Source organism: Ambystoma mexicanum, chromosome 11, assembly GCF_040938575.1.
Source record: "Ambystoma mexicanum isolate Mex_15411 chromosome 11, UKY_AmexF1_1, whole genome shotgun sequence".
Taxonomy (NCBI): Eukaryota; Metazoa; Chordata; class Amphibia; order Caudata; family Ambystomatidae; genus Ambystoma; species Ambystoma mexicanum.
The window spans coordinates 1,403,108,730-1,403,130,347 of record NC_090934.1 but is presented as its reverse complement, the minus strand read 5'-3'; the positions used below and the strand labels follow the sequence as shown (position 1 = coordinate 1,403,130,347).

The following is a 21,618-nucleotide window of genomic DNA, read 5'->3' as shown; positions in this document are numbered from 1 at the left end:
AGGCAGTTGAGCCTGACGGCCCACACCTGAAGGAACCTGGGAGGCATAAAAGCCCCCCCCAACCCCCTCCCTGGTGCTCGCAATAGGAAGTAGAGGAGGGCGCTGGAACTGTGACTGGAATGCAAGCTTTAGGTAAGAGGGGTTATGAATTTGTGCCATGAATTTGTGCCTCTATCAGAAGAGGGATTCCAGTCAGAGTAAATAGTTCTCCCCCAACTGCTGATGCTAATTATCCAGCCGCCTGGGGCACTGATTCCTTGAGGCGAACCACCTCTTGGTGAGGGTCAGGTGAGTCAACAGAACCTCTGCCCTGGCCAACAAGTGGACTGGGTACAAGATGAGTGGCATGAAGCATCCACCAATACAGGACCGGGTGCAGGTGCATGCTGGGCGTTAGACGAGTCCAGTTCGAGGCACGGCCTGAACAGAGAGAACCCCACTCCTGTATCCCAAAGGGCGTCCCACAAGGTTTGAAAGGAAGATGGAGCTGAGGTGCTTTCATAGCCCGGGGATGCCAAATGCTACGAGGTCCGGGGTGGGTAAGGGACAAGGGTGGAGGTGCTTGTGGTGGAAAACAGTTAGTCACCACCTGGACGTTGCGCTCGTAATCCGCTGTCCTGACGAAGTCCGAGAGTATAGTTGTTGCAATTGGGGCAGGCTTCTTTGCTCACTCATTGTCCGATGTTTGTATCTCCTAAGAAGCATAACCTCCATTGGCCACTGTATGCCGGACACTAGACACTCTGCAACACTCCGCCGTGCTCCTCTATACCAGGTGTTTTTGAAGGTAGCGAGCGGAGGCGGAGTCCAAGGAAACAGGCAGCGAGAGCAGACTCAGTGAGTCAGAATGCAGCAGAGCAAAGTCTGTAGAGATGAAAAATGAAAGGCAGACTCAGCAAGTCTGGACAGCGTGGTGGCTGGTGATCCGCAAGTAAAACTACCAGGAAGTAGGGAATGTGGCAGCACCAGACATACTGCAACACAATTATCCAATGATAAAAGGGACTGTCCAGTCAAGGTTGTATAAAAAAATCTACTTTATTATTACTACAACAGACAGTTCTAGCACACCATAATTACAACCCACACTGTAAAGGAACACAGGATAGACCGTTTCACAAAGGAAAGGGATGCACTCTAGATACTGACAGGAGGGTAGTTGGTAAAGCAATTAGTCTTACTGTTCAAGGTTATTTGGTTTCAAGAGTCAAAGGGTCGTAACTGTCTCTAGGGGCCTTCAGAGAAGGACCAGGGTGGCAGAACCACAATGTACCTGGTGCTGAAGTTCTTGGTGCTTGACAGCGTCAAGGCCAGGGCGCTTTGCAGCCCGTGAGACAGATAGTGGTCGGGATACAGCTGTGGGTACCAGGCGGCAGGCAGTTCGGCAAGCGAGGCTGGACAGATGTCTGCAGGTTGTCTGGCTCAGAGCCAAAAATTATTGTCTTTGTTAGTTGGCGTATCTGGAATGCTGGTTGAGGCGTCTCGGACGGCTCTGGTGACTGCGGCGTGACAAGTCGGCGGTGCAGCTGGATGCGGGTCGAGGACTCTGTCTCTAAATTGTCCTTAAAAAGATGGCGCTGGATGATGCTTGTGTGGCACTTAGCTTCTTTGTAGGGCTTGTGTCCTTTCAAGGCGGAAGGCCCAAAGCGCAAGAGGATGTTGGCAGGCAACGGCCTTGTTGTTTGTCCAGAGAGAAAACGCGATTGCTTAAAGATGAGTGCTTAGAGGGGATGAGTGCTTAGAGGGGGCGAGACGGTAGACCGGGAGAGTGCCTAGAGGGGGAGAGTGCCTAGAGGGGGAGAGTGCCTAGAGGGAGTGAGTGCGTAGACATTTGAAAGTGCATATATCCGATCATATCTAACCACAATGCTTACTCTCTCCTTTACATCACCACTCAACTAGAACACAGAGATACTATGACACCATTCGGTATGACTGTTTTCATACCAACATCTGCCGCTCACTCCACATCACTCTAAGTAAACACTGCTGGTTACACCCCCCCAGCCAGGCGTTCTCCTCAGGCCTAACACAGCCACATCCGCTCTGGATAAATCCTGCCAGAACGAACACCTACTCCTGATCTCTCGACCACCACACCTACCGCTAAGAAGCAGCTATCACATGGATCCCGCACGAGCTGCAAACATACCCGGTGCTCACACGCACCTTTGAGACTCTCTACTGATCTGAACTTCGGTTCCCAAGGGCGTTCAACCTACCAGCGCCTTCCAACCATACCAATGGTATATAAGGCGCTATATAAATGCAAAATAACAATAACAAGTAATAGCAGAAGTAAGAAGGCACAAGGGTGGGAAAACCAGCATACCTTGTGCAAGCATTGCCGGCAACAGTAGCCAGTCTCCCGTTTACTTGCATGTGAGTAAATTAAGTAGTTGTCTATTAAATCTGAAGAACCTAAATAATGCAAAATGTAGCACACAACCTTTTAATGAAAAGGCTGTATACTCGCATCGGAAAAGAATGTTTCTTACATCCATTATACGACTGATAATATTTGAAGGAGTGGTCGCGTGTCACCAATTAAAGAAAGTGAAAGTTGCAAAGACCATTGCCGAATGCCTAATCTTATTCAAATTCTTGTTAAAGATTTTAACTTCTGAAAACTACAAGTAGTGGTCCTGTGTGCTTAATTGTAGTTCCCAAAGGAGGAGTGCACTCTATCCTTCACTCTACAAGGAAATCTATCAAAGTTTAACATCTTTAAACTCTGAAAACTACAACGAGTGGTCACGTGTGCCTAATAAAGATCCCTAAAGAAAGACTATTTTATTCTCTACTTTAACAAGGCATTCCTTTCCTGCGTGAGAAGTTGAAGTGTATAAATCATTGATGCAGAGAACAAGCATTGCCCAAGCCAAGAGTACTCCCATATTAACAGCCATAGCAAACTTTCATGAAGTGGACAGTAACCTAAGTGTACTAGGTTACTATTGCAAAACAAAAAGATGATGGCTGGAAGGTTTTGAATTAATCATAACCACAGGCACAACTCTGGGCAACCCTCCAGACCATCATTTGTTCAGCCTGCTAAGCAATTACAAAAGGGGGAAACCCTATATCAGGCTTGGTCCTACCCCCAAAAGGGGAGTCCAGTCCGATCTGCTAGGTCACATCCCTTCTGCACGAGACCACCAACAAGGCTGAAACATGTCTGGAGATGCTTGTGGTCTCGTGCAGTTTGAAAAATGATGGTCTGGAGGGTTGCACAGAGCTGTGCCCGTGGTTCTGATTTATTCAAAACCTTCCAGCCATCACCTTCTCATTTTGCTCGAAGGTTACTAACCATTAATTGGCCTAAGTTGCACATCTGCGAGCATTATCTGAAGCTAAGAGTGTCACCAAAGCTTCTGGGTATTCACTTTGGCTTATAGCTGGCAGAAGGGTACAGATCAAGCTGGGCAAGGGAAAATGGCTGTTTGTAAAGAATATTCTGAAGTAGATATACCTGTAGTGCCAAAGGCTGGAAGAGCGAGAGCAGTACATCTTAGGGCAAATATAGGTTACCATTGTGGCAGGCAGACCAGAGAGGCAAAGAGGCTGCCCCTTTTGAAAGGAGATATTCAGAGGAAGAGTGCCTTGCCTACCAGAAGGTGTTGAAGCATTGAAGCTGTGGAAGTAGTTCCAAAATAGTGAAGCTGTGGTGGTATATCAAAATGTAAGCGGATGCAACATTGCAGTAGACTGATTAAGGTTCAGTACTGTGGGACAAGATGTAACTGTTTACATGGTAAAAGAAGTAGAAGTGTGGTTGGGGGAGCAGCAATATTGAAAAGACATACTGACCAATATACCATTTTTGTGAATGCTAAAGCATGTAACTCAAGACGTCCTAACTGTTGGCCAATAACTATATATTGCTGACACTGTGGATGCTGTATGTTATTTTGAACTGTAGCACATATTTCTAAAGAGGTGAGAAAGCATTGTGACCAGGATTACCATTGGTGCTATTTTGGCTAGATGTGGAACGTGGATATTTCACCCAGGAGACAGATTTGTTGTCAGTTAAACTCTGTTTAATGAACTTTTACTTTGAAATACCAAGAACAGATTCAATGTATTGTCTTTCTTTGATTGAACATTTACAGAAGTGGCTTTGAATCCTGAGGAAGGGAGATTACCCAGAATATTAAGAGATCATTTAAGTGCTGTGAATGGTATTCATGTCATGTTGCATGGCCATATATTTTCTTTGTTTGCTGTTTAGTGTGAGGGCCAGTATTCCTATGTTATATTGTATTCCCTTAGCTTTTGTAAGCAGTGAAATCCCCACCAGAGTAGGCACAGTGAGGCGTTTTTAAATTTTATTTTATTTTAAGAATAAAACCAAACCGACCCCTCTTGCATTCAAATTTAAACTATCCCTCTGCTGTCCCATACAGTCCTCTTGGACCCTTAGCAGAATACAACCACAATAGCAATTTAGCACAAAAGAACCACTCGACTTCACCCTTCCTCTGGATTCATTCATTTACATACCATTCAGTTCAGCTGATGGACAACTGTGCTAACCAGTTGCCTCGGGCCCCTCACCTCCTATTTTACCCCCACTTATGAAGTTTATATGAATGCAATTAATATTGGATGGTCTTGTGTTTTTATTTGCTCTTCTCTCCTATTTTGACCTACCATCCTGCCCCCAAATTATGGATTTGGTATGTAAATTTGTTATTTTTTATCATTTTGCAAATAATCATGCAATGTATTTTATACGCCATACTCCAATGTATGAAATAGCCTTCAAAATGACTGTGTCGAAACATGTGTCGGCTGTAGCAAGATAATAAATCCAATACAACATAATCGAATGACTCAGAAGGTCAATGTGTTTATACAACACTTAGATAAGGAGCACTATGCACTTCAACGAATATAGGCATAGTGCGAATCACCAGTACTAACAATCTGTAGACCTAACAAGGGGTTCAGGGTGATACCTGTGTACTGGTGATGCAGCTTAACCTAAAAATGAAGCTGACGATCAAGCGCACTCGCACATGGTTTATTACCCCAAGCACCTAAATTCCTCCTATATTAGGAGCCATTTGCATATCCTCTCACCACATGCTTCTTCCCACAGAATAGGAGCCTCCTTTATGCTGTTCACAGCAAAGGTGCACATGTCATTCCTGTGCCCTAGAGCAAGTGGGGAAAAATGGATAATGGTAAACTGCCTGCTCTCTCCATCTTTAGGAAAATTCTTATAGTTATATTGTCAGAAGGTAATGTGGGGTTTCATTGTAAAAGTTCACCATTGCTGTGACTGTTAAAGCAGGGGTTCAAACCCTTTGTGCTTAGGGATGTATGCAATTAACTGCAATCTCAGGGTTGGGTTTTTAGGATTTGTCTAGGAAAAATTGAATGGGGTTGGGCAGCAGATAAGTTGTCCAAATAATGAAAGGTTTGATACTGCCTTCAGAATGTGTGTGTGTGTGTCTGTGTCTGTGTGGAAGCCTGCAAATATATCTGGACTTGCGTAATACGTAGTCAAAGGTTATCTTGGATCTTTACTTCTCTATGTACTAACTGTAACCCTTTCTATCTCCCATTAAAGATTCAGGGCAAATGCTGCTGGTCTCACAAGTCTATTGTAGCTGACAGGAAGGAGTAAGGATGTTACACCACCACTGTCGGAGGAATCCTGAGCTTCAGGAAGAGCTGCTGATTCAGGCGGCCGTAGCAGCTGGCGATGTCCACACAGTGCGCAAGATGCTAGAGCAGGGCTATTCGCCCAATGGCCGGGATGCCAATGGCTGGACTCTTCTCCATTTTTCTGCTGCCCGGGGAAAAGAGCGGTGTGTTCGTGTGTTCCTGGAGCATGGAGGTGAGGACACCAAAACCCTTTTTGCCTTTGTTTCAGTTCAGACCTCCGTATTCTGAGCTTGGAACCTGGCAAGTTGAAGCTTTGAGTAACTTAAGTGAAAAAGGTAATGTGGAAACTTGAAGATGCTCACAAATGGAGACGAGGATGAATGTGTAGTTGAAAATGTTAATCTGTAAAACATTGGAGAAGGCTTAGCCATTATTTTTGCTTATATTGAATGCTGGCTTCAAACACACCTAAGAAATGTAAATAAGATTTTGTTACGGCACATGATGCATGCATCACACACATGTTCAAGAATCTGATAACATTTACACTTTGGCTTAATGGAGCCTGGGAGTTTGAGCAGCTTGAGTTCCCATGCAGTACCTGTATGTAATAATATACTGCTGAAAGTCTGACTACTGGGAACTACCATCCTCTTTTAAAATGACCTTAAATCCAGGGTTAGTGAACTACTTTAGTAGCTTGTTTTTGGTGCATTAGAACCCATACATAAAATGTATAGCAATATTGGATCGGCACTGACAACAGACCAATTTATGACTGTTCAGTAATCAATTCTGGTTCTAATATGACAGTATGAAAATATGTATTTTGCCGTAAAGGTGACCGGACAATTCAGTTGGTAAACCAAGTTCTTTGGTTAAAAAGGAAAAGCGAGGGGAAAAGGTAAGACATGACGCAGCATTTAAATTCCCCAAACAATTCCTGCGTTGTGATTGTGTAGCATAGAGGTCAGGGGCAGGCAGTCTTGACCTTGTCCAAAACTATTTAGCGATTTTTCTATGTAAATTCACATGTTTCTGCAAGATTATCTGAAAGTTTCCATCTGCATTTCAATTATTTAGACTTCCATTACTTAATTACGATTCTTTATGTGCAAATGGCCTGTTTGTGAGAGCTGCCCACGGTTTTGCTTCTGGTTATTCAAACATAATTTAAAAGGCAATATTGATGTAGTCATTCTGTTGTACTTCGGGTATTGTTGAACTTCTGGCTTGGATGTTTGGTGCCTCATGATGATTTCATGGATAAAGGTTATTTGTTCGGAGCCAGCGGCAGGTCACCGATGTACTGGTCTAATAATGCTGTGATGGACTAGGTCAAGCTGTTTAAGGACATAAATACTACCAGATGGAAAATGGAGGTGTAGGCTATGACTTTTCTTATTCACAATATGTGATTGCATAACAGGTAGACTGTCTTCCTTTGCCAGTACGGTCTTTATTTTACTCTAAAAGTGAATTGATCCCGAAGGTTTGATTTGCGCTTCTCAGCTGCATGTTTTCTACATGGGTCCTGTTTTGGCTTTTTCTTTTTTGTGTGCTCCTCCCAAAATCCCATCTGTGCTAAAGTAAATCCTATTAATATGAACATTGTTAACCCCTCTCACTTTTAAATCTATGTTTTACGTGTATTACTGCTTTGACTTTTACTGTAGGACTAGTTACAAATACAAGGATTCAGTTTCTTTCCTGCTCTTTAATAGAATCCTACCAGCTCCTAATTCCATTATTGTGCATACTGTAAGATTCAAGGTATACATCTCTGAAAGGCCTATTGATTTAGAAATTGTAAAGAATATTACTGATTTGTGATGATAAAAATTTGGAGCAGTTTATGGAAATGTAATAATTGAACAATGCAATTTATTTAAAACTATTGTAAAGTGCAGACCTAACTTAATGTGAATCACCTTTGAACATAGGAACAAACTGTAAAAAACATTTAACTAAACACCAATAAAATGGCACATTATGATGTGCAGTAAAATGATCATAGAATTAAATACAATTTCAAATATGCATTGGTTAAAATCTTTTACAAAATAGCCTAAAAATCTGTTCTTGGCTGACCAGCTTTTTTTCACTAAATGTACACATTCAAACGTAATCCTAAAAGCCAGAATGTAGGAATTCAATACAATTTTGCACATTTATTTATGGCACTGTTTAACTTGTAAGCAAAATTGGGTTTGGCTCTGCAAGTCTGTTACAACACGCAATAATACTTTTCTTGGTAAAAAGATTGGGCAAGTCCTTTTAAAAACAAGACTCCATCTTGAACTTGATAAAGGAGCCAGGGATCCAATGATGTTGGCTCAAGATGGGAGAGAAGATCAAACACCCGTCATGAGTACACAGTCTGTTGGCAGCACGAAGCATCGACCACATAGTAGTGTGGGTTGATTTCAGAAGACAAGCAAGGATTGCATTGCCTTAATTTAAACTGGAAATTGCAAGAGCGCAAAACAATAGCCCAAAAAACTCCAAAAACCAGAATAAAAGATTTAATCGAAGGAATAGAAAATGTGGTGAGAAATGTGATTAGCCCCCTTTGTAACTGTTTGAAGAAACACATTTATAAAAGCTAAAATCGTGCTGAAAAAAGCCATGCAACATCAAATCAAATGCAAAAGGACTTGCATGTTTCATGATTTAGACCCGGATCAGGGATTCTGTGCAATGTTAGGGGCACAAGTGAATGATCTTCAAGAGGACAAGTGAAAGTTGACTGCATTGTCTAGAGCAGCCCATTTAATTGGATCTTAAAAACCATACAGGAAAACCAGAGCCCACAGAGTTAGATTGACTGGTTCAAACACCTTCTCTTGCAACATCCCTAAAGAATAAACGTGGGTGGTAAGCCTCTCCAAGCTTTGGGCATATCCATTTGGATTCTCCTTCGTAGTTTGACTTGCAGCTGACGTAAGGAGGTTTACTGTTGGAAATGGGTGCTAGAGATTGACATTATTTTTAATGTTTTGCTAATCCCACCTCTTTAATCCAAACATTTGATCCTGATTGGTGGCACTTAGTTGCTGAATGCTTAATTCATCTAAAGCCAAAATGTACTACTTGTGGGCTTCAACTGCCACAACCCTCCTTTTAGCCCGATAGCATAGCCCCCTGTTCTCATTACACCATCCCTCATGGTTTTCAACCTTGCTGTTATATTTTTACATCTACCTCAAGCTCCAGTAATTCATTACCTCCACTACTGCAATGAATTGCACCCTACAAATGGCCAATCCAGGCCCATCTCATCTATCACTTCTATATGACCCTGATTTCTAGCCTTGCTCTTGTTTGCCTCGACTGTTGTTAAGGCTCCTACTTCACTGCACCACTTTTTTTTCTCTTCTTAACATAGGATGTAAAGGGTAGGAGAAGCAACATTCTATCACTGACCTCTCCCACCAATTTCTTCCCCTCTGTACTCAATGGTTGTCCATCAACAATTCCTTTTTTCGAATTTCTACTATAGGTCTGTAAATCTGTACAAGGATTGCTTCTCCCCTACTGTTTGGCTAGCTCCGTCTTCTGCTTCTTGCATTCACGTGCACTGTGCTCCCAAGTACAACGTAATATATCTGCCCCTGCCCGCTCTGTGCTCCTTCCTGTTCTCACTCTTGTTCATTCCTGGGCCCTTTCAATGAAAGTAGTCCTCACCAGAAACCAAAACTATCTTTACAGTATAGGGATTCAAAGTTTCTCCCAAGAAATTTAACCGCTTATCCTTCAAAAAAGCAGAACACTGGAAATACTGCACAGACATGTAAATGATAACAATGGATCTGTTCTGTGCTGTCCCAATTTAATGTGCCTTCTCGCTCACCGTGTCCTCTTGCCATAGTGGCATATGCCATATCGCTATAATGCACCAAAATATGTGAATGGTTTTCTGTATAGTTCCCATTTTGATGTTTTTTTGGGTAGGAACACTATTCCCCATCTTACTGAAATACAAGTAGTTCAGAACTTTATACCGAGATGCTGTGGAGAAAGATCCCCCATGATGAAATCATTTGAGAAGTTTATAGTGTAGTGAAAGACTTGTGGACTTTCCCGAGATGTGAGCACACACTCTGCTTGTAGTTTGAACTAATGCTTATTGTATCGTGTGTTTCCATGCTATATTCTCCTTCTTTGTTTGCCAATAATGTTCCTGATCTTCCATAGATACAGATTTGCTTGGTAAGGAAGAAGCTGTTCAGTGCGCAATAAGCCCACATCTTTTGAGGGTCAGCATGTGACTGAAAGGTCTAACAGCTATGTCTCTGTCTGGTTCCTCTGACCCCTAAGCCTCGGTGTAAGACCCGGACCCAGCGGTCCCCCCATTGCGGCAGAAAACATAATCTGGGAAAGTTGTGGGCTTTCTATTCCAGGACCATACGATTCGGGCGATTTGGCCCCCCGCTTACAACCAGGGTGGAATGCTCCATTCTCTACCTACAGGTTTAATCTCTCCGTGGGCCTCCTTCCTCACTTGTCTACAAAGACCCAACAAGAGACCATCACTTAGCATGCCCTCTGCTACATAGCCTTGCATTTCGGCTACGACCAATGAGGATCTTTTCCAAATTACATAAATTATCTTGGCGACAATTGAGGGCTACTTCATGGGCCTAATTGAGGATTTGCCAACTCCATGGCACCTCCAGTTTCTCCAGTGCCTATTGCAGAGCCACTATTGCCCAAAGAACATCCCCCATCTAGGCCCCTTCCCCCACCACCTTTGGAAATCCCACTTCATCTCCTACTGCAACCCCACCACCTGCCGCAAGGTTCTGGGTTCAAGGACTCCACGGCGGTGCTGCATCCCACACCTCGTGACTCAACACTCCTCAGCCACTACTCGGCTGATGACCCCTTCTAAGGTTGCAGACCACGCTGGTGATTTGGAAGATTAATTGTGGGAGATATCGCAGACTTCCCAATGCATTTCACAAAAGGTTAGACTTGATGGAGTTTATGGGCCTTGCCGCCTCCTGCTCCTTTCCCATGTTCACCCCTGTCGATGTTTCTAGGCAATTTGCAAGGAACGGGCCAATCCTGCTGTAGTCTCTAGCTCTACTGTTACCTCCCAGGCCCTCTGCACGGCCATGGCCTTTCATTTCACTACCAAAACTCAGGACATCCTGTCCACCCTCTCTTCCTCCTTCTACCACTCCCGTCCAATCTGAGGCTCTATTCTCCTTTCCCCTGCTAACCCCTGACGATCTTTCCCCTGCTTATCCAGAAAATCAAGGACTACATCCACACCCTTGGCCGATTTCTGCAATCACTCCTTTGCCACTGGAACTCCACCCCCTACACCCTCCACCCCTCCGCCCTGAAGCACTCTCTAGTGCACCCCCTTCTAAAGAAGCCCGTGGCCAATCCTTCCTCTCTGGCTAACTATCACCTAATCTCCACCCCTCCTTTCCTGGGCAAACTCTTGGAAAAGCTGGCCATCTCCCAGCTTAATCTACATACTGAATCTGTTGGTTGCCTCCATGACCACCAGTCTGGCTTCAGAGCTGCCAGAAGCACAGAAACTGCTCTCTTGAACACCCATGAAGGCTTGCTCTTCAATCATGACTCTAATCTCCCTTCTGTCCTCATTCTCCTAGATCTATCCTTTGATTTTGACACCGTCAACTATGCCATCCTGCTCCATCGTCTCCGGGACAACCTTGTAATTACTGATCTGGCCCTTGCCTGGCTTACCTCCTTGCTCACCGACCGACCCTTTCAGGTCCAACTGGTGTTTTTCTTCTCCTATCTTTCTCTCTCTACTTGTGGTGTTCCCCAGGGGTGTAACCTCTCTCTCTGGCTCTTGGATGACTACCTGGCACCTCTTGTCCACTGCATCGCTTCTTTCTGCTCCAATTTTCAATGTTATGTGGATGACACTCTGCTCTCTTTGAGGCTCCCCTCAGCCACCTTTGCTTCTTCTCTCATACCAGACTGTCTGGCCACAATTCAGGAATGGTGTGCCACCAATGATCTCTGCCTTAATGCCAGTAAGACTGATGAGATCCTCATTGAAAGACCCACTCCCTCCTTTCCTCTCTCTCCCCACTCTGGGCCCTCTTCCTGCTCCTTCCTGTGAGGCTAAGAATCTTAGTGTCATCTTCAGCTCCACCCTCTCCTTCTCTCCTCACATCGCTTACATCTCTAAGAAGTCAAACTATCAGCTGCACCTCCTCTGAGGTATTCTTTCGTTTCTCACTTCCCCCAGAAGCTTACGCCCTCTGGTCCTCTCTCTGCTGGACTTTTGCAACAGCCTCTAAATCTTCCTTCCTCTACTCTTTGACCTTTGCAACTTATCTAAAACAGGACTGCAAGACTTATCCTTGGGATCAAGCCCCGGGATTGCATCTCTCCAGCTCTGAAATCTCTTCACTGGCTCCCTGTGGCTGCAAGGATAAACTTCCTTCTGCATTGTCCACAAGGCTTTCTGGGGTCTGGGACCACTCTACCTCCATATTTCTCTTCCAAAACATCTTCCTTCTCAAGCTCTCCGCTCATCCACATCCAACTCCCTGAGGGTCAGACGCTTCTCCAAGCAAAGAGTTGGGGGCATATCTATCTCCTCGGCTGGGGACTCCCTCTGCAACAGCCTCCCTATCTCTCTCAAACTTGAGCAGAGCCACCTCCAGTTCCAGAAGCAACTCGAGACCTTCCTTTTCACTTCTGCTTTCTCTCTTCCTCTCCCCTGCTGATGCACCTGACTGCGCACTGGTCACCCTCTGAACTCGGGCCCAGGCTCCTGCATGTCCAGTTGCCCTCGCACTGCCTCCGGGCTCCCCAGCACTTAAGGTCTGTATCTGCAACTCTACAGTCCCTTCTTTCTGCACTTATGAGCCACCCGCTGGCTGCACTTGTAAGTTAACTCCACTTTCTCCTTCCCTTCCCCATGGCACCTCTCCTCTTCACTCATCCCCGCACTTGCGCGATCTGAATGACACAAGGCCTAGTAAGATTGAGAGCAAACATCTTTGGAGGTGTGAGTGTTTTCTTCTGTACTAGCGTCGCCTCCATATTGGAGGTGAATATTCACATAAAGAGTTATTGTGGGTATCGGGAATATCTGGGGAAAAAACGCACTAGTCTTTGTTAATCAACTGCAGTCCAGCCATTTGGCACAGCTGATTTCCTCAGAGAAGCTTACATCCATCGGGCCCAATCGTCCGAAGTGGCAGCTGCTGTAACAAGTGAGCTGCTCAACCATTTAATCCCTGAATAAGGTTCCAGATGAATTTGGGCCTAAACTATACCAGCATTCAGGTAATCTCCTACAAGCCAATGCATAAGGTATCATGGTTGTCAGTAATCCGAAGCTGCGGAACGTGATTGTGAATTTTGAGTGTCGACTCCCTCCGGAACATCATGTAGCTTTAAGACTCGCCTTATGAAGACTATGCAGGTTGCTTCTGTAATCCATCACATTGATGCCCCCTTGAAGATCATGCGTTTAGGTTCGAATGCCAGATAAATAACTTGGATGCAGGAGACTAAATTCAACCATGTTCAAAACAAAATGTTAGCTTGCCCTTTAATGGGCTTGAAAATGTTCATCCCACAATGATTTAAGAGCTCTCCAAGAAGACGACAGTTAAATCCTTGGTGTCCCTAATTTAGCCACATAAATCATTAAAGCTAGTTTTAACCAACCTAGATTTTGTGGCCTCCAGGATGGGTAGCACTGCTTCTGGACATGTCACCTAGCCAATAGCGAAAAGAAAAGCAAAGATCTCCAAGATTCGTTTAAAGAATACAATAACTTGAGGGACAGGGCACATACAGGGAGGAGGCTGCCTGTCGGCACATTCACACACATCCAGTGTTTCACATTTGTTCAGACCATGGTCTACCCAAAGGCCACTGAATCCACCAGGTTTCAAATCTAGAACGTGGTAGTAGGCATTGTACAAATATCACATACCTTATGGAAACTGGTTCAAAGATTCTTGAATTATCTCTAATTTCAAAGGATTTCTGCCTTCCCCTTTCTCCCTTTCAACTTTCCTTCCTCGCTTGCACCAGATGGGGAGCAATGTTTTTTAGCAGGAGCCCAACCAGTCGCTTGCCATAGAGCCAGTTCCACCTGCAGATAGTAGTTCCAGCTTCTATTCCAATTATTTGCAATGTAGAAAAAGAGTTGGATTTGTCCTCCTTTTCTTTTAGAGAAATTCAAGATGATCATGTTAAAACAGATCTGCGCATCCCTCCTTGAGGATTACTGGCTCTGTATGGTGGAGCTGAAGGGTGCATATTTGCATGTCACAATTTGGCAGAAACTACTCCCCCCCCCCCCCCCCCCAACCCACAGCTCGACTTGTATGCAATCTAGCAGAATTCCAAATGGAATGAGAATGCATGTTAGTTGGGGAGAGGGCTCGTCACTGTAGGAAATGCAGTGAACCTGGCGTGAGACTGAATTAAGGTATTTTCTTATCCTCTGTTTGCCTGCATCAGTCTTGTGAAAGTCCAGAGGCTCAAGGAATTGTTTGATCATCCTCATGAAGTTCTAGTTCTTTCCCAGCAAGTCTCTCTCCAGTCTCCTCCTTCAAGCCTGGAAGGTTGCTTCATATGTTCGGTCAGGTTAGACTGCTTCATGAGAGCAGGGACTTGAATGTCATTTTTAATGCCTTGGCTCATTCGCTCTTTGAGCCTAGGGTTTCAGTTGATTTGCACTTGGTGACTATAAGACTGTTTTTGCTGATGGGTACCTCAGTCGGGAACTGTTCAGTCTTTCAGAAGGAAAATGTAGTTCTGAGGACCTACCTGGCCTTCTTTCCTTAGGTGGCGTCTGACCGTGTCAATCAAGAAACCAGCATACCGACTTCATTTACAAATACTCCTTCCGACACTCAAAGGGTTCTCCGCTGTCTTTGTCAGAAGAGCACTTACGTTTTGCCTCGATAAGACGACCTACTTTAAGGATTCAGGCAGGCTATTTGTCATGTACTGCCCGGCAGTGAATGGTAAGCAGGCTTCCAAAGCCACGAGGTCGAGACGGATTGTATCTTACATCTTCAAATTCTACAAGTGTCTGGGCAAGATTCCCCGCAAGGGGCTGTATGCATATTCCATAGGTGCTAATGCAACTTTTGCTCCCTTCCTGAGACCTGTTCCAATTGATGTGATTTGTTGAGTGGCCCTGTGGTCCTCGCCCTCTTTCTGTAGGTATTACTCCATAGTTCTTAGCTCTATGCTGATGCAAGGTTTGGGAAAGCAGTGTTGCAGAAACATTTTGTTTAAGGCATACTCCCATTTCTACTTTTGTTGATGTTAGGGAGTATTCTGTGTAAGGCTAATTTCCCAAACCTAGTGAGTCCGCCAGCAGCTTTGCTGGATTTTTGGGGTTTATTTTTTTTCTCTCCTGCTAAGAGTGAGATTCTTTTTGCTCCCACTTTTAGACATGATTTGAGGTGTTCCTTTAACTTTCCATGTGTTTTATGGGCTATGGGGTCTTTTACTCCATTAGGGTCTCATGTGTCCTTTTGATGTGTGTTACACAGCAGCCATCGTGCCGTAACCCAGGGGTGTCGTAGCGACCCCCCTACATAGACTCCATACCCTGGGACTGACTACTGTCTCCTAGGGCATGTTAAGTCACCATTGGCTTTGCTAGTCCCAAATTATGAACAGAAACCAGTACAGCCCATCATATTGTGGACGTACTGGTCGGGGCAATTCGATTGCCCCGGGGTCTGTTGTTCGAGGGGGGCACGTCTCCGTCCCCCCTGATCGAGTTTTGGCTGGTGGCAGTGGATACTACTTTTTATATTCGACCGCGAATATGGGATTTTCTCATTGTTCGAGGCTACTAACTTTAATTTAATTCTTATAGCCTCGAACATAACGCCGGTTTATTTATTTAATATTAATTTGCCGGTTGGTATTTTTTACCAGAACTCTATTCTAAAATGGCGTTTGTTCTCTTCTGTGACTCCAACCCAAGTCGAGCTCTTTGTTCCACTTTTTGGCGGGCTTCTCCACAGAAGCCTCCAAAAGTGGTGCCACTCTGTCTGGGTACCACAGGGGATGTGGGAGGGGGTTTAGGCACCCTGGACTGAGTTACCTTGGTAACTCAAGTCACACTCTTGTGTGATTGGCCACCACTTAGCATGTTTGATTGACAGCTAGGCTGAGTGAATGGGGGTGTGCTGCATAAAAGCAGGGCTTTGGGGACTGGAACTTCAGAAGTCGCCACAGGACCTAAGAATCCGAGGAGGGAGAAGCTGAGCTGGCCTGCAACTACGACACCATCGGTGGAGCCCTGCTGCACCGTCTCGCCACTTTTCCCAACGACAGAGGAGATCTCCAGCCCGGAGAGTTTTCTTCCTTCGACTGGTGGGGATAACCAGTCTACCTTCTTTTCGCCTTCCTGGAGCATCTCGTGGCCGCCTTGCCTGTGCCAAGCACCCCGGCAACCGGGATACCAGGTTTTCACCACTACCGCGAACCGAAAAGGGTAGTACCTTTGTACCAGAGAACTCCAAGGTTGGTTTCTTCCCTGGCAGTGCAACGACCTTCATCTTTCCTCCACGACGAGATCTTCTCTTCCTCTGGACGACGCTGTGACTTGCACCCGCTACCAGGAACAACTGCCCCTGCTGGAGGATACTCTCCATTTAAGGTACTGTGTTCCACCTGGCTTCCCTTGCAACCGATTGAACGGGGTGTATTAAATCCTCGTCTCTCAAACCTGGGTTAGCCTGGGACACCTTAGCTAACTTTTCTGAACTGAACTAAGCCTTTTTTGAACTACCTCCACAAACTTCGAAGAGTCTGTGTAACTGTCTGATCTTGGGCATCTTCCGCCTGGCTCCCTTGAAAGTGGGCCTGGCACCTAAAACTTTCTTGCTCACCAGTAGACTGTGCCTTCCTAACTTGCTGTGGTTCTTTAAAAAGTGTTTAGTGTGTATGCTTCCATAATTCTGCTTTTCCCTCCCTTTTTATTTAACTTGTTGGGAGTGCCATCGAACGTTAAGCGCTCACCTCTGTCTGGAAATAAGTGGTGTTAACTAAGACTTGTCCAAGTAATCGGGGATGTACACATGATAATAGTGTTTGTGTTTTGAACTTATCTTACCAATTTAGTGTCAGTGTGTTTTATAAGTGTGTGTTAAATAATTATATACTTTTACACCCAAGCTCTGTTCAGTGTTTGAGATTGTGCTACTGTATTTCTGTACCTATTTTGTATGCTCTGTATACTGCCTAACTCTTCTTGAGGGAAGTCTGACTGCTCAGCCACAGCTACCAAGTGAATCTGTGTGGTACAGACTGCTACCAAGTGGGTTTACTGCCAAACACCTGTAGTCTTAAATCTTTTGCAGTGGTCCCTAAGGGAACTGCACAGGTTTCTGCCTAACAGTTGAATGAATATCTTATGTGAATGGAGGATGTGGAACGGGAGTGTAAACCAGTCCATGGTCCTGTGTTCTCCATATCCCTGCTATACCAGTTGCTTATGCGTGCCTGCGTGATCGCAGCAGAGTTGTGGGTGAAACTGGAGAATGCAATATGAATGGGCAGAGCTTATGCCACACCCTTATATGCTTGAGGTTTTTTTCTTAAATTAAGGTTTTTTTTATTTAAGCCCAAAAAACATTTGTCTCTCCCATATAGGTGCATCCGATGAATATCGAGGAAAGAGCATTATGAACTAGGGGTATAATAGTCTGCTGTGAGTAACCTTTACAAAAAAATGCATGTTCACACAGAACCATACTAGCAGTCGGGGCTATGTTATTTCTGGCCTGCACTTACCTCCACCATAGGGTTCACATCTGCACCCTGCTTTAAAAAATGTTTATCTAACCACTCGGCGTATGGCCACCAACAAAGGGAAAGAGGTATGCTATATAAGAGGATGTTAAAATATATTCTCTCACCCTGAGGCATTTTCTGTTTCACACACACCCTTCTTTGCTTCTTTAATGGTTTGTAAGGGCGTTTTTCTTGCCAATAATGAAACCTTTTTTGAAGAGATCTTTTTTCTTTTGCCTGTCTCCCTTTTCAACCCTTTTTTGCTTTCATACTCCTGAGGTCAAATACAGTAACGCATTATACAACTTTTTTTTTTTTAAAACTACATTTTCTTGGAACACGTACTAGTGTTTGACTACACCATGTGCTGTTCCTTTGCAATAACAATTTTGATGATGCTCTGATCGGATTAATCTGTTCATCCATTGATTGGCAGATATTGTCCTAAGGTTGAGAATCCCTGCTTTCCCACTGGCCCATTGTGAACCATTTATGTTTTCAAGCTAAAGTTGGCGTACTTCCCTTTCCTCATAGTCCATGTCTAATTACCTAGCTTGGCGGCTCTTCTGACAGTGTTCAAGATACAATTTGGAGTTCGGAGTATTTTACTCAATATTTTTTAAAGCTGGGAGTAAAATGATTTTTTTAGGGAGTCAAAATCTAAGTCCAATTTCTAATGGGATTATTTTATAAGCAGGTGGAAATGTTTACACTGGAAAATATGTTTTTGTAAAAATCATTTCTTTGCACCTAGTTATTCGTGCACATAAAAGATACAGGTTTACTTCTATAATGGCAAGCCATGGAGAAAAGCCTCTGAAACAGAATGTATTTCTCTGAAGCCTTTCAAAAAAAGAAACTGCACACTGTGATAAAAGGAATGGTTTCTCTCTATCCAGCTTCTGCTGTGGTGTGTAGATGCTCATGGAGCAAACACGCACTGTGCATATTAATTTTCCTAGCATTTTTTGTATTGTATAACTAATAAGATGGAAAGTTGCAATTGATCATTCATCTTTTGTAACAAATTATGGATTTTTTCCAATGAAAGCAAAATAGTATTGAACAATTGTATTTTTCAGAGTTCCTGAGGCAGATCATGTTTACACTTATCATTTAATTTGCACTCTTATATGAACAGTGTGTAAAATGATGAGTATGCATGGTCTAGTTTACATCTATTGAACAGTGCCGTCAATGGGGTACATTACTATAAATGCTCAGTGGCAGGAGAGTCTTTACTCAAGGGTGAGTGATTCTCATTACACACATCACAGGTGTTATAGCCTCTCGAGACCCTGTCTGAGGGAACTGGGATATTCAAAACCAGCTGGAGGAACGAAGACACTGGAACACTTTCCTGCCAGCAGAGACGTCTCCGACTGTGTCCAGTCATTATTTTGAATTCAAAAGGGTCGAATACAATACGTTCGAATCAAAAGGATGGGCGAAAAAATGACCAAATGCCTTTTTTTAATGTATTTTTATTTTTTTACATTTTGGTATAGGAAAAATTAGTGGTTTTTCCCAAACAAACAGGGGTTTGGGGGGATCCCCCCCCCCCCAAGAAAAGTGCATTTTATTTTTTTATTTTCGATCCTTTTGTTTCGAAAATATTGCATTTCGAAACTTTGTATTCGGAACTATAAACCGTCCCTGACTATGCCGCCATGGTTCGACCATGGAAGGAGGCAGAGATCAAGGCACCCAGCCGAAGTTGAAAGCTGGGGTGCGTGGAGAATTGGAAACACGCAGTCAGGGAACATTGCAGAGCTGCTGCAGCACCTGGAGAGACTGTGAGAAGCCCTAGCGGGGAGTGGAAGCCCACGGACATCCGGAGCGTGCCGGTAAGCATCCTGAAGATATCCGGGAAGCTGGGCTGTTGGTGGGTACGCTGAAGGGCAGAAAAGTGCCGATGGCACTGGGACACACAACCAATAACAAACTGCGTCCAAAGTCCTCTCCATAGTCAAGTACCTGGCAGGATAGTGTACCAGGTATGCAGCATCAGGAGAGAATCCTATGGGTCTGTGACCCGCACCCTTTTACGAAGAGTAACCCAAGTCCTCTTCATAGACCAGTACCTGGCAGTATAGAGAACTAGGTCTACAGCAAAAAGATAATAGAAGTACATGGGTCTGGGACCCGCACCCATAAGACTGGAAGTGGGTGTGGGTTGAGGACTTGTGAAGTGCAAACCTAGACAAGGGAAGGGAGGCATTCCCCCTGGTAACCTTGAACTGCGAATAGTGAAACAGAAAAGGCAGGACAGATCAGGGGAAGTAAGGCATTCTCCCTAATTGAGTAGAACTGTGTAGCCAAATCTAAGAAACCAGGGTGAAGACGAGCATCCCCCTGGCATTGTGGAACTGTGTGATCAGACCAGTGAAAGGGAGTCATTCACCCTGGTCACATTGAAGCCTGGAACAGAAACCAGGAGAAGGGAGGCATTCTGGTGCTATACCGAAGGTAGGGGAAGGAAGTCAATGCCCCTGGCGTTATAAGTTGCCTGAGGAAGGGAGGCACCCAAACCCCCTGGCATTGTGAACTATGAAACAGTTGGAAAAAGACCAGGGGAAGGGATGCATTCCCCCTGGCGCTGTGAAACCTAAAGAAGGTTATGGGGAGGAAGTGATCCTCCTAAAATTGTGAACTGTGGACCAGAGGGAAGGGAGTCATCCCTCTGGCCGAATTAACTGTTACACCCACTTTGTGGAAGACCTGTGGAAGGGAGTATTTTCCCCTGGGTCTGAGAACTGGAGAACTAATTTTAGAGATGTTCTTTTCTATTTATTTTTACCAACCCAAGGACATCATTGGAACTTTTGGTGTTTGTTTTTTCATTAGGAAATCTTTTCAACCAAGATGGTCGACTTTATCTTTAGTTTAGTTCAGTTCTAAGTGTAAGGGATAGAAGTATTAGGTTTTCACACAGATCAGTGCACTATTACTTTCCAGACTTTCTTACACAACCCTTAGTCTTTTATGAGGCAAGGAAACTCCTCTTCAACTTGGGGATAGGTAGGGTTTTTCTCTTTATTTTCTTGATGAAATAGGTCTTTCACAAGCACCATATCACCTGTGTGCCAGTCTCATCCTCCTACACCTTTAACCTCTGTAGATCCGCCCTGGGTAACAACCGCCTCGAGGAATCAACAGATTATTCGAAACTCAATTTAAAGTTCATTTCTTTTATTATTGTCGCTGTAGGAATCTGGATTGACTAGAAATAACAGTGATTGGGTTAGAGATGGTATGGCAATCTGTGTGGCATCAGACCTTCTCCTCCTTTTGGACTATTATCCTCTGTCCTTTCCTCGCTTAATTAACGCTGGCTCTCTAGTGTTTCTAACAGTCGCGCCATCCTCTTGACTTTAGAACTATACTATAGCACCACTCTAACCAAGGAGCACCCTAATTCTTAAACGCCTTCCTTTCTTTTCCTTCATTCCAGGAATTAGTATTGCTCTCTCCTCTTTAAGGTTGTTTCCACCTTTCTCCCCCTCTTCCCACTCATTGCTTTACCTCACCTCTGATGATTCACAGTTTCATCATTATATTGATACCTCTCTTCTCTGGAATCACTGTTCATCTGTCAACATATGGCTTTCTTTCCTCTCCTTTTTCTCTCTGGCGGTCTCTTCCCTACCTCTTTTACTTGCATGCCCATTTTATATTCCAACTTCTCCCGCTCTTCCCTCTGGTCCTCCTTTTTTATCACCTCTTCTACTCTTCCTCCCTGCGCTAGTTTCTGGCCCTTTCCTTCCTGCCCTCCCTCATAGGAATTTTCCTTCCTCACTCTCTGACGTTTCCTCTTAACCTTTTCTATCGCAGGTCTCTGTATGCAAGTCATTCAGGGGGCTACTGATGTAATAGAACTCTCACACTTGGCAGGCACGGCAGGGTTCCACACAGACATCGCTCACACAGATGCATACATTCAGGGTACAACACAACTCCCCCCTCCCCTTTTCACTGCACCGTTGCTCCCTTACGCCCTATCCAGTTAAGTTGGAAGGGAAGGATGCGACCGTGCTGACGTATAGCCGAGGCACTGTGAATTCCCAAAGGAAACTCAGAATGTTACCACAGTAATGAAAGGACTGGGTTTCAAAATGATTTCGAAAAGATTAAAGATCAAGTAAAAGAATACAGATAGACATTACATTAGACATAATTGCACAATGCTTTAACATACACGCACGGACCGACCAT

General features: G+C 44.3%; 1 protein-coding gene across 2 annotated transcripts in view; it reads left to right on the top strand.

The window, feature by feature from the left end:
• ASB7 (ankyrin repeat and SOCS box containing 7) overlaps positions 1-21,618 on the top strand; it is a 155,975-nt gene that overhangs the window by 59,620 nt on the left and 74,737 nt on the right. The window contains exon 3 of one of the 2 annotated variants that reach the window (XM_069625029.1): positions 5,582-5,851. In XM_069625029.1, the coding sequence (XP_069481130.1) occupies positions 5,641-5,851 (211 nt within the window). In that variant the 5' untranslated portion in view covers positions 5,582-5,640. Of the gene's footprint in view, positions 1-5,581; positions 5,955-21,618 lie in introns of both variants that reach the window. The other variant, XM_069625030.1, reaches the window with a different exon arrangement.